A 12683-nucleotide genomic window follows, 5' to 3' on the forward strand; every position below is an offset into this window, starting at 1 on the left:
AACCTTGTACTTAGGCGTGTCTGTTATGACAGCAAAAGGAGTGTAGCTTGTTCCATTCAGCTCTTAGTGGGTAAGAGTCTCCCAAGAACAGATGCCTCAACACCTCCTGGTAAGTAGCTTTCCTTTGCCATGTGACCTGAAGGAATCAACTGTTACCCCACACACTTGGGTATGTTTGTACACATCTCAGAACACATTGGAAATAATCAGTTATAAGCCTGTCACTTCAAAGTAGTGCGAGCTGACGGAAACACATTTTCTTCTACTCTCCATCCTCACAAAAGGCTTAAGAGACTGACCTAGGAGAGATTGCACGTGAAGTCCATGTTTGTGCATGTGCATATCTGGGCGTTTGTGTGTGTGTGTGACAATATACTAATTTGCATGTTACTTCAATCTAAATGTCTCTAGAAGTCACCTGCCAAGGAAAGGTTCACAGGGATCTGTAACCTGTTCCTCCCTCCTCAGTGAGCCTGGACAGAGCAGAACTCTGGCAAAGAGTAACTGTGAAATGCGCAGACCACGAAATACGTGAGGGTCTTACAGGGGTGGCTGTACGCCGATCACTGCCCTACTAGTGATGGCAGCGTGATGCGTGGGGTCTGTTTAGAAGCTACACCCCACACACTGCAGACATGCTACCAAATGACAGTCCTAACGCCAGAGCAGGGCTGTGACGGAAGGGACACAGAATCTGAGGCTCCCCCAGCCTTCCCTGTGCTGACTGGTGCCAGACAAGTTCTGCCCCACATCTGAGAAACAAACCACTTCCCATTGCGGTGCGGGGTCTCCGAAGCTGTGTCTGATGGGCCTGGTGCCTCCTGGATACTCAGGGGCTCTCAGCATTTTGTATCCTTAGTTAATAGGTAGTAAATCTTCCGTGGGTTAAGAATTGAGTTTCATGTGAGTCCAACTGACATTTTGGGTGTCTGCAATCACGCAAACCCTGAGCCAAGGGTGTGCACCCAGCGTTCCTCAGAAAGGACAAGCGCTGGGAGAATCCATGGATTCCTCTAGAGCATAACAGTCGTCCTGAGCTTCAGGTGCTAAACACAGATGGAGTCAAATAACGTAGCCAAGCCTTGGGTACAATCCCACAGCCATGCCACAGTTACTGGTGAAAATACAAAAGGAAACTGTCCAAATATATTGGTGACAATTACACAACCCTGGACTCTGTTGTAGACAAAGCATGGAGAATGTGGGGAGCAGGTTCCTAACGTTAGAAAACTGCTACAGAACAATCCTGAACTTGAGTTTGGTCTGTCAAGTAATTTCTTTTTTATTTCAGCATGGATCCCAGAGACCTTTATTATCTGTAATTTATTCCCATGAGTCTAAAACTTGCAAATGCCATCAAAGGTTCACTTAAAGGAATTGAATCTGTTTGACCCCAGGGCGCTGTGTGACCTCAAGAGCAGAGTAGTTGCTCCCCCAGAACAACAGGCTGTGTAACTTCGTGAGACCCTGAGGGGTTTTACACCAAAGAGAGATCATTTGAGGGATTTTAAAGTGACCATTGGGTGTAAATCACGATGTCATTGAAATCAACAGAGAGTAGAGCGGCGCATAGTGAGTTCAGTAGATCAGGGATTCAACCCTTGATTTCAGCTCAGCTCCTGTCTCCACGTCAGAAGATGGAGACGCTCTGTGGTCTGTGCTCAGCCCAGAGTCTGCTCGTCCCTGCCCAGGGTCTCTGTCTCTCTCTCTCTCTCAAATAAATAAATAAATAAATAAATAAATAAATAAATAAATAAGTACAATCTTTAAAACAAAACAGGAATATGATGGAGAATGGAAATCTGTCACCATCGGGGATAAACAGTATCACAAAACTGCTTTTCCGCTGGCACACATGCAGCATCACTGTGCTGTCAAGAGAAACCCCAGGGGTGGATTCCAGTGGGAATATTGTGATGCTGTCAGCGATCCAGAGAGACCCTGACCGTGTGCATACTCTCCCCCAGCTGTCGTTTCCAGCCTCCAAGCGCTGTCTCTGGACAAGGTCACTTGTCATGAGCACGACCAGCTCAGGGGGTGCAAGACCCTGGAGGAGCTGGTCACTGTCGGATAGGGAACAGCACCCTGGTTACGCGGACGTGGCCGGTCCCAGACACAGATACACTTACCTGCACGGGCTACGAGTTGGGAAAACCTACCAGAAATAGGAACCATGTCCATGAAGATGGCATCGCAGAGCTCCAGCCTCCGTGGGAAAGTGCACTGTGTGCGACAATACAGGACACGACACCAGATCCATGCCCCAAACACGTTTCTGTGCAAGCTGAGCCCGCGGTAAGATCGAAGGGCTGCCGGTCAGACTCAGTTGTTCTGGGATGTTTGCGTTCATCTCTCCTAATTCAGATTGTGTGACAGCGCTTCAAACTGAGATGGCTATTTGTGAAGTTTACACACATGAAGATGTTTGATAATCAATATACACCTTATTCTTTAAATTTCCTCTGAGTGAATCTGAATAAACTCCAGAGAACATGGGATTTCCTGGGCATAAGAGGTCATTTCCCAAATCTTTATAACATGTCCCTGCCTTCAAACTGTATGCAGCCTTTAGTAGATGTGAGGTAAGAAAATATTGATCAGTGACGCCTGGATCAAAAAATTTATAAAATGATATAAAGACAGTATCTAAATGTATTTACCCTTGAAACTTTTGCTGCATTACTGTAGGTAAACAATTAGAATATAAAATAGGAATTGAGTCGTATACTGCTCAGACATGATAGTCTCAAAAGTCATTTTTAATGAACAAGATGGCTCACAAACTTAAAATAACCAGCTTACATAGCTCACATCGGTGCTTCTCTGGTTATGAACAAAATTACAGGTGGGCACCACCTGCTGTATCACCAGCTGAAGCTCCCAGTGGCACTGGCACTAATGCATCACGCCCTCCCCCTCTGTGACATGAAGGTTACATACATGGTGAATGGTTTTGTCAGAATTGATGTCGGCAGGTTTTCCTTTGAGCTAAAAGCTTGTTTTTCCCACAGTTGCCCACCTTCTTCTATGAAAAGGCTGTGATACAGTCCACCTACGGACCTCCTAATAGAGCCATGATGACAACGCAAGAAGAAGTGATATGCCTTCAACAAATTCCCATAAAATGCTAAAATGTTAATATTTCTGATACTGTTTTCATGATTCGTATTCTTATTTTACTATACTTTTGTACTATGTATGATAACGTCTTTTTGCAAGTACAAATAGAATAGTGTTCCCTAGTGGGGCAGCGGAGTAAGAAAAACCTGCGGAGCTTTTTAAGATAATCACATGATGCAGGTGCTCTAGGATCACTCAGGCAGCATCTCCGGAGGCCACACGAATGCACGGACTTAGATTTTGAAAACTCAATTACGTAAAACAGAGAGGTAAGGAAATACCTGTGAGAGTTGTAAGGGGAAATTTTGGATGGCGGAGGAAGGGCACAAACATCTTTAAGTCTCTGGCATTCAATGTCTTCCATCATAGGATCTTCCGCTCCCAGTCATCTGGAGTCATGGCTCCTGCAAAGCACCTTCTTCATTGCTCCCGTCACATCCTTGTTCCGCATTGTATATATGACGGGGTTGACCATGGGGGTGACGATGGTGTAGAACAGAGAAACGAACTTGCCCTGATCTTGGGAGTGGTTGGACTGGAGGTGAGCATAGATGGCCGAGCCATAGAACAGGGAGACCACCGTGATGTGGGACCCGCATGTCCCAAACACTTTCCTCTGCCCTGCAGATGACTTTATTCTTAAGACTGCCCTGACAATCCGACCATAGGAGACTGTGATTAAGGCCACAGGGATGAAGAGAATGAACACACTGACAAAGAAGATCTCAGACTGATTCGCAGTGGTGTCAACACAGGCAAGCTTGAGCAGTGGGGGGACCTCACAAAAGAAATGGTCTATTTTATTTCTCCCACAACGTGGTACAAGGAAGGTGAGCACAGTCTGCAATGAGGAGTTGGCAAAACCAATGACCCACGATGCAGAAGCCATGAGGGCACAGAGACGGGGGTGCATGACCACTGTGTAGTGCAGGGGCCTGCAGATGGCAGCATAGCGGTCAAATGCCATGACTCCTAAGAAAATGCATTCAGTGCCTCCCAATCCTAGAGCGACAAAGAGCTGAACTACGCACCCACCAAAGGAGATAGACTTGTCTGCTCCCCTGAGATGAACCAGGAGCTGCGGGACAGTGCTGGTCGTGTAGCACAGGTCCAGAAAGCTCAGGTTGGAGAGGAAAAAGTACATGGGAGTCTGAAGATGGGGGTCCAGGTGGGACAAGGCAATGATGGTGGTGTTTCCCAGCAGAGTGAACAGATAGAAGATCAGAAGAACCACGAAGAGGACGAGCTCCAGCTGAGGCCGGTCCGAGAAACCCAGCAGGACAAACCCAGTGAAAGAACTGCCATTTTTCTGTTCCATCCTCTGTTAGCACATGTTTCCTGTCAGGACCAAGCGTTTAGCAAGTTTTAAAAGAAATCTTCAAAAAAAATAAGCAGTTGGTGGGGGGTGGGGTGGATCTATCATGTTATAAGACATGGTGATGCGGTTTTATCAGTAACTATTTAAATAAATAACGTGCTCATTTATATTGACGTAGCTCATACCAATACAGTTCCACATTATCACAAAAAGTATGTCATTGATATTTAGAATAAGAAAAGTGAAAAAAATGGACCTTTTATTGGCATCAGTCATAGGTATAAAAGTCCTTTTGTTCTGAGGTTAATGGGACTTAAACTACTGTAAGTATATACATACATTTTAGAGAGAATAGGGATGAGGGGAAAAGAGGGAGAGCAATCAGAAAGAATCAGAAAGAGAAGCAGACAGAGGGAGAGACAATATTGTAAATACGTATCTCATGATTGTACACAACTGACATGCAATAGAACATAATACAAAATAAACTCAAAAATGCATTCAGATGCAGTGATTTAAGACCTGGATGTACTAACACAAAGAATTCATTACATTCAAAATAGCACTACTAATTCTGCACATAAACATTTTGGCAGAATTAACTCTTTAAGTAATACGCTATATTTATGAAAAGTACACCAATTTTTCTTTTGTATGATAGCAAAACAATTAAATACTCAGTTCAGAGAGAACCTGAAAACACCACCATTCAATTACAGTGCTTAACGTTGGCCCTAAAAATACTTAAAATCATCATACCTATTTGTCAGGATCTCCGAAAATTCATTAGCCCTGAATAGTCAGTTGGAACCAGAACTCTAAAATACAGTGGCCAGCACGTTCCTCTTCCTTCTGCGGATTTCTTTTCCGTACATTAAAAACCAGAGTTTATAGAATTCCTGAAAGAGGTAGGTTTTTTTTCCCTATCAACATTCTAATCAGAATAAACATTTTAAAAAGTTATCCAAGTGTGTAACCAATGTACAGAGTATAATGCTTTCCATCACTCCCTCTGATACAAGAATTACATAGATAAAAACAGAGATAAAGACAGATCCATTCTCAAAACAATGACAGGTCGAAACACTGTAGTGGAAAGTAGTACAAGGAAAGGCACAAAGAAGAGGATATCTCCAGACACCTGGTGATACTAGGTTAATTCTCCCCTTCTGGAAACTCTCTTGCAGAGTTAATGATGCTAAGCCAAACACGTGGCCAGCTCTCAGGTGAGTCTGACGACCATTGTCACCCAGCTGCTTAGCCCTGAAGAAGCACAGTTCTGTCCCAAAGAGGCATCAGAAAATGAGTATTTCAGTTCTATCACGTACAAATGGTTAGGCATGCAGTACATTTTTAGTTCTCCTAAGACTTTTAAAATCTGTGGACTCTGAGAAACAAACTGAGGGCTTCAGAGGGGAGTGGGGTGGGGGACTGGGATAGGCCGGTGATGGGTAGTAAGGAGGGCACATATTGCATGGAGCACTGGGTGTTATACGCAAACAATGAATCATGGAACTTTACATCAAAAACTAGGGATGTGCTGTATGGTGACTAACATAATAAAAGAAAAAAAGAAAGAAAGAAAGGTCAAGTCTTTTTAAAACCACATGGAAAAAAAAAAGAAAAAACTAAGACCTTTAAAATCTGAATCAGGTTTTGGGGTAGACCCATTGATGTGTGAAAGAAATTGGTACAAAACTGGCATAAATAAATGTTCATGAAATTTGAATAGAAGGTATAGTAGTTCACATTGTTTTATACCTCCTTTGATTTCCTCTAAAGATGTATTCAGTGGTATCCACACAAAAAATATGCAGAAAAATTTCTCAGTAGAATCCATTGTAAAGGTATGTGAGACAGTCTAACTGTGTACAACGGGGAATGTCCTCTGACTCACACCTGCTCAGAAGAGCAAATAAACACAAACCATGGTTTCGTCTCCCGCACACACACACCAGTACAGATAGCACTTATCTGGAACAAATTGCGGGCAACTTTTGAAATGTGCTTCATAAAGGACACACTCACCAAAGTGAAGGAGGGCAAACATCAAATGCTAACTCATCCAAGGAAAACACCAATGTAATAATGCACCATTAGAATAAGATAATGATTTATTTTAAATTTATCATATCAATAAGGACTAAGAAGTTAGTTTAGAAAGATATGACACTGCTAGGGGCGCCTGGGTAGCTCAGTCGTTAAGTGTCTGCCTTTGGCTCAGGGCGTGATCCCGGTGTTCTGGGATCGAGCCCCACATCGGGCTCCTCCGCTGGGAGCCTGCTTCTTCCTCTCCCACTCCCCCTGCTTGTGTTCCCTCTCTCACTGGCTGTCTCTCTCTGTGTCAAATAAATAAATAAAATCTTAAAAAAAAAAAAGATATGACGCTGCTGACATGAACTTGTAAAATGATTTGCTGCTTTACAGGATTAGATTTGTAAAGAATGCTGAATGCAACCGTCATGATATGAATGATATAGGAAAATCCATTACAAAAATCACACCTAAATTATTACTGTGCGTACAAAAAATAAATACTTGTAAAAGGCACAAGTTAGGTATATAGAGAGAAAAAATTTCATCAAGTAAAACAAAAATAAATAGATTCTACAAAACAAAAAAGATGGCATTCTATGTAATAATTACCATAAAAAAAAGAATATAACGAGAAATGACATCTCACAAGAACACAATTTTATGATAATAATTAAGAAAAGCAGTCATTAAATGAAAGGTTAAATGCTTAGTACCGGCACACGGAAGCTGATAGAGCCATTACCCTAAGTGTTCAATGCTGGCGTGTAACAGCAGTCTCAGTGGAAGAATACATCTTTCCACATGACCAGAAGCTCAGTGTGCAAATTACACATTGTAAAAACCAAAGTGCCAAGATAATGTCTACACATTTTAAAGACCAAAGATAACAAGACAACGTGTATATTTAAGATTTTCAAATATGTAACATTCACTGATCTATTTGACATACAAACCCTGCTGTATCCAGTTCCTGAATGATCCTGAAAGAGTGTTGGCAGTGGTAGGAATGAATCACTATTGCTTTAATAAAGTGACTGTGTCCTAGGTCTGACCTGACCCCAGATCTAAGAACAGGCTCCGAGGACAATGCAGGAGGAGCTGATGAGGGGAATGCAGCTGTCACAACACGGGAAATGACAGGTCTAATGAACATGGACAGTGCTTTCCAGCAGGTTCCACAGGAGAAGAGGATCAAGTAGGATTTCCCTTGCATGTGGTTTGTTCAGGGAATGCTCTCAGGATAAAGGGGGTGAGGGAACAAAACAGAGCCGAGAACGTTGCTAAGCAAGGATGTGGGCTCAGGTAGAATATGGCCTGAGCCTGATCCCCTAAGAAGCAGGACAGAACTCTCCCACACAAGCAGCCATCTGTGCTGGTGGAAACCCCACGTCCTCGCTGTCTGATACCGTAGCCGCTATCCACATGTCACCACCTGCACATTTAAAACATCCTCGCTGAGAAACTGAATTTTGTATTTTATTTAATGATAATTAACTTAAATATAAATGGCTTCCCATGGCTACTTACTCCCGTATTGGACAGCCCAGCTCTGGAGCATGAATTGCAGCAGATTTCGTCCTGCCTGGGCATTGGCAGCCTTTGTCTACCCCACGAGCCTGTCACTGGCTGTGAGCTGCCCCCACCGTGTTCCTGAGACCCCCTGGCACAGTGGCTCCCCTTCAGCTGACGGCCAATGTCTGAGAAGGGAATGGCTGTGAACCCTGCAGCCCGTATTCCTAACACATCGGGCAAGGATCGGAGCAGCAGCCAGGGAAAGAGGGTCTGAGCAGGACACCAAGAGCATCATGCAGGAGTCCATTCCCGATCCTGTGCGAGGAGACAAGGATGGAGCCCAGTGTCCCTTACACATCACCTCAGTGCAATCACACATACACACACACACACACACACACACACACACACACACACACACGCCCCTTGTCATTTGCCTAATTCATCCATTAACTAAACATTCAGGTTTCTTCCTGCCTTTGTCTTCTTCAGATTGATATTTGTACTCACTTGAATAATCATCATTTCTTTTTAACGATAAGTCAACATAAAGATGCACTGTGACAGGGACATCTGGGTGGCTCAGTTGGTTGAGTGTCTGACTCTTCCATTCAGCTTTGGTCTTGATCTCAGGATTGTGAGTTCAAGCCCTGTGTGGGCTCCAGACTGGGGGTCAGCCTACTGAAAAGAAAAAAAAGACGCCTTGACACAATATTCACAATATGGAACTTCTCTGTTATAATAGTCAACACAACATTTTTATTTTGTTTTTCGAATTTTTGTTTCAATTCTAGTCAGTTAGCATATAGTATAATTTTGGTTTCAGGAGGAGAGTTTAGTATTTGTCACTTACATACAACGCTCAGTGCTCAACGTAGGTATCCCCCTTAATATCCGTCTCCCATGTATCTCATCCTCCCTCCACAGCCTCCACAAACCCTCACTTTGGTCTCCACCACTAACAGGCTCACGGCTTGTTTCCCTCTCTATTTTTTCCCTTCCCATAAGTTCATCTGCTTTGTTTCTTAAATTCCACATATCAGTGAAGTCAAACAACATAGCATTTTTAAACTCCATACATATTTTATATATTTTGGTAACTTGTAAGTGAGAAAATGAGCAATTAGGAGCGATAAATAGTGATGAGTTTTATGCAAGGAAACAAATATTGTGTAATTTCACAGACAATGAGGACCAAAGAAAAAGCATGCCTACACATAGTACTGGGACTGGCACTGGGACATGCAGAAGCGTTGTATGCAGTAAATGCAAAGGTCAGCTACACCAGCACTGGCTTATCCATAGATTTTTCCTAAACAAAAGGATGCTTTCTCACGATGACTTCATGGGTCTTCAGGTGGACAGAGATGTGCACGTTGCCTCTAGGACGTGGGAGATGAAGGCAATAGCAAACTCTCACGATGGTTTCCCGAATGTAATGACCTGCCTGGTGACAGTGAGACCCTCATGAGCACAGGAGAGGGTGCTGTGACCCTCGGCTGTAGCTGGGCTGACACTGAGAACCAAATGTGTTTCCCTGGCTGACGTCTCTGGGGAGCAGACGCCCCACACTGTTAATGAGGCCGTCTCGCTGAGCGGTCCAGAGGTGACAGTCCTCAGGGAGAATGAAGATCAAGGACAAGCCAGAGGAGACCTCATCTGTCTTTTTTTAAATTTCACATGTTTGGCAGAGGACAAATAACTCCCTAGATCTCCCCAGTTACCTTAGTCTCATCTGTGAATGACCTACAGGTTCTAAAAAACACCTAAGACTTTCTCCACACAATTGCCAAAAATATTTACATATAAACAGATATGTAAGAATCCATTCGGTTACTTAATTTTCAGTGTAAATATGTGAATAAATTTTTCATTTAATTTTAATCATAACCAACTTATACAGGATCACAGAGCTAATAATTACACACATTCTAATCTTCAGGGTAAATAAAAAGGAGGGCAACCAAATTCTACCAAACTTCAAATACAGGAAAGGGAAAACAAAATCTCAAATCCTCTAAAACACTGTTCAGTTTATATCCATAGAATTTAATGATGTACTCAAGCAATTATAAAATTATCTGTTTTAATAAAATGTGCATGGTTTATTTAAATTCAGCTAGTCTTTGCATTTAGTTCCAAATCATTTTGACTTTACCAGGATAGTTAAAACAATCACTACAGAAAAATGGAAGGAACTTGTTGGGTGGCTTGCGGCTGTTTCTCCCAGATCCGTTAAGTTCCAGCTTCATTAATCACGTTCGGCCTCGAGAGATAAGCTACTTCCTGCTACAAGCATTCTTACATTTGAATTTTCTCACTTACTCCCAGGCCAGTTAGACTCCATCCTGAGACTGAGAGGGAGAGCTGGCAAGGACACTGCACTGCGGGGTCCTGAAGAGGGAGGCTTGCACACTCCAGTGCCTTTGCGACAGTGAGGCGTTAACTACTGAGGCTGACCCCGCTCACATTCCTAGATGCAGTACTATCTAGGACAATGCTAGGTCACCCAGCCCAAGAAATGCGTACAAGAATGCTCCAAGGCAGCATTATTTGTATTAACCAAAAGCTGGAAATAAGACAAATGCCCATCAGTAGTAAACTGGATAACTTGTGACCTATTCATGTAAAGAGTACTCTACAGCAACAGGAGTCAAACTTCAGCTTAACAAATGAAAACAATATTTTTCACACAAAAGTGCTGAGAAAAAGATGTTAGTTACAAAGTAATCAATCCCTCTACTAAAGTTCAAAAACAAGTAAAACGACTGTGTTTGAGAACTCCCATATGGGTGGTAAGTTGATACTTACAGTAAAAAAAAAAAATTATAGTCCAAATGAAAAATGATATCAAAAGACTGATAACAGTCACGATCAAAGGGAAGGGAAAAGTGTGCAGTTGGATACAGGCCGTCCGAGGTTCTGTCCGGGTTTTAGTTAACAAGAGTGTTAATATCATAACCCTTCACTGTTAATTATTCTTTTTTTTAATTATTTTTATTTATTTATTTATTTATTTATTTATTTATTTATTTATTTATTTATATAATTATTTTTTATTATATTATGTTAGTCACCATACAGTACATCCCCGGTTTCCGATGTAAGGCTCGATGATTCATTAGTTGCGTATAACACCCAGTGCACCATGCAATACGTGCCCTCCTTATTACCCATCACCGGCCTATCCCATTCCCCCACCCCCATCCCCTCTGAAGCCCTCAGTTTGTTTCTCATAGTCCATAGTCTCTCATGTTTCTTCCCCCTTCTGATTACCCCCCCTTTCTTTATCCCTTTCTTCCCCTACTGATCATTCTAGTTCTTATGTTCCATAGATGAGAGAAATCATATGATAGTTGTCTTTCTCTGCTTGACTTATTTCACTTAGCATTATCTTCTCCAGTGCTGTCCATGTTGTAGCAAATGTTGAGAACTCGTTCTTTCTGATAGCTGAGTAATATTCCCTTGTATATATGGACCACAACTTCTTAATACAGTCATCTGTTGAAGGGCATCTCAGCTCCTTCCACGATTTAGCTATTGTGGACGTTGCTGCTATGAACATTGGGGTGCATATGGCTCTTCTCTTTACTACGTCTGTATCTTTGGGGTAAACACCCAGTAGTGCAATGGCTGGATCATAGGGTAGCTCAATTTTTAACTTTTTAAGGGACCTCCACACTGTTTTCCAGAGTGGCTGTACCAACTTGCATTCCCACCAACAATGTAGGAGGGATCCCCTTTCTCCACATCCTCTCCAACATTTGTTGTTTCTTGCCTTGTCTATTTTTGCCATTCTAACTGGTGTAAGGTGGTATCTCAGTGTGGTTTTGATTTGAATTTCCTTGATGGCTAATGATTTTGAACATTTTTTCATTTGTCTGTTAGCCATTTGTATGTCTTCATTGGAAAAGTGTCTGTTCGTATCTTCTGCTCATTTTTTGATTTGTTTATTTGTTTCTTGTGTATTGAGTTTGAGAAGTTCTTTGTAGATCTTGGATACCAGTCCTTTATCTGTAGTGTCATTTGCAAATATATTCTCCCATTCCGTGGGCTGCCTCTTAGTTTTTCTGACTGTTTCCTTGGCTGTGCACAAACTTTTAATCTTGATGAAGTCCCATAAATTCATTTTATCTTTTGTTTCTCTTGCCTTTGGGGATGTGTCATGAAAAAGTTTGCTTTGGCCGATGTCGTAGAGGTTGCTGCCTATGTTCTCCTCTAGAATTTTGATGGATTCCTGTCTCACATCGAGATCTTTCATCCATTTGGTTATTCTTTAAGCTGAACATAATTTTATATGACAATGTTATACCCAGTATTATAAGTATGACAATAAGAAAGCAAGACACAAAGAGACTTTATAAAAATAATATCGGGGCCCCTGGGTGGCAGAGTCAAGTAAGGTTCTGGCTCTTGTTTTCAGCCCTTGTTGTGGTTTCAGGGTCCTGAGATAGAGCCCCATGTCCAGGTCTGCACTCAGTGTGGAGTCAGCTTAACTTTCTCTCACTCTCTCCTATACTCACATCTCCTTTTCTCTCTCAAATAAATAAATAAATCTTTAAAAATATATATACATAAATAGCAGCAGTATTTTATAAAAGGCTGAAAAAGGCTGATAAAATCACATTTGGAAAAGCTGACTTTAGACAAAAAAGACACACTACCGAGGATTTGTAAGGAATCACACAGGTGGACT

General features: G+C 42.1%; 1 protein-coding gene across 1 annotated transcript; it reads right to left on the reverse strand.

Annotated features, from left to right (window-relative positions):
* Nucleotides 1-3505: 3505 nt before the first annotated feature.
* On the reverse strand, nt 3506-4459 carry LOC123794422 (olfactory receptor 2B8-like). The gene has a single exon (XM_045800603.2). The coding sequence runs from the start codon at nt 4436-4438 to the stop codon at nt 3506-3508; it is 933 nt and encodes a 310-aa protein (XP_045656559.2). The 5' UTR covers nt 4439-4459.
* Nucleotides 4460-12683: the final 8224 nt, after the last annotated feature.

The sequence above is a fragment of the Ursus americanus genome, chromosome 32, assembly GCF_024610735.1.
Source record: "Ursus americanus isolate L20-20 chromosome 32, mUrsAme1.1.p, whole genome shotgun sequence".
Taxonomy (NCBI): Eukaryota; Metazoa; Chordata; class Mammalia; order Carnivora; family Ursidae; genus Ursus; species Ursus americanus.

What these genes read in the sequence shown, in the direction of transcription:
- LOC123794422 (XM_045800603.2), bottom strand. Translation starts at nt 4,438, where the DNA reads ATGGAACAGAAAAATGGCAGTTCTTTCACTGGGTTTGTCCTGCTGGGT.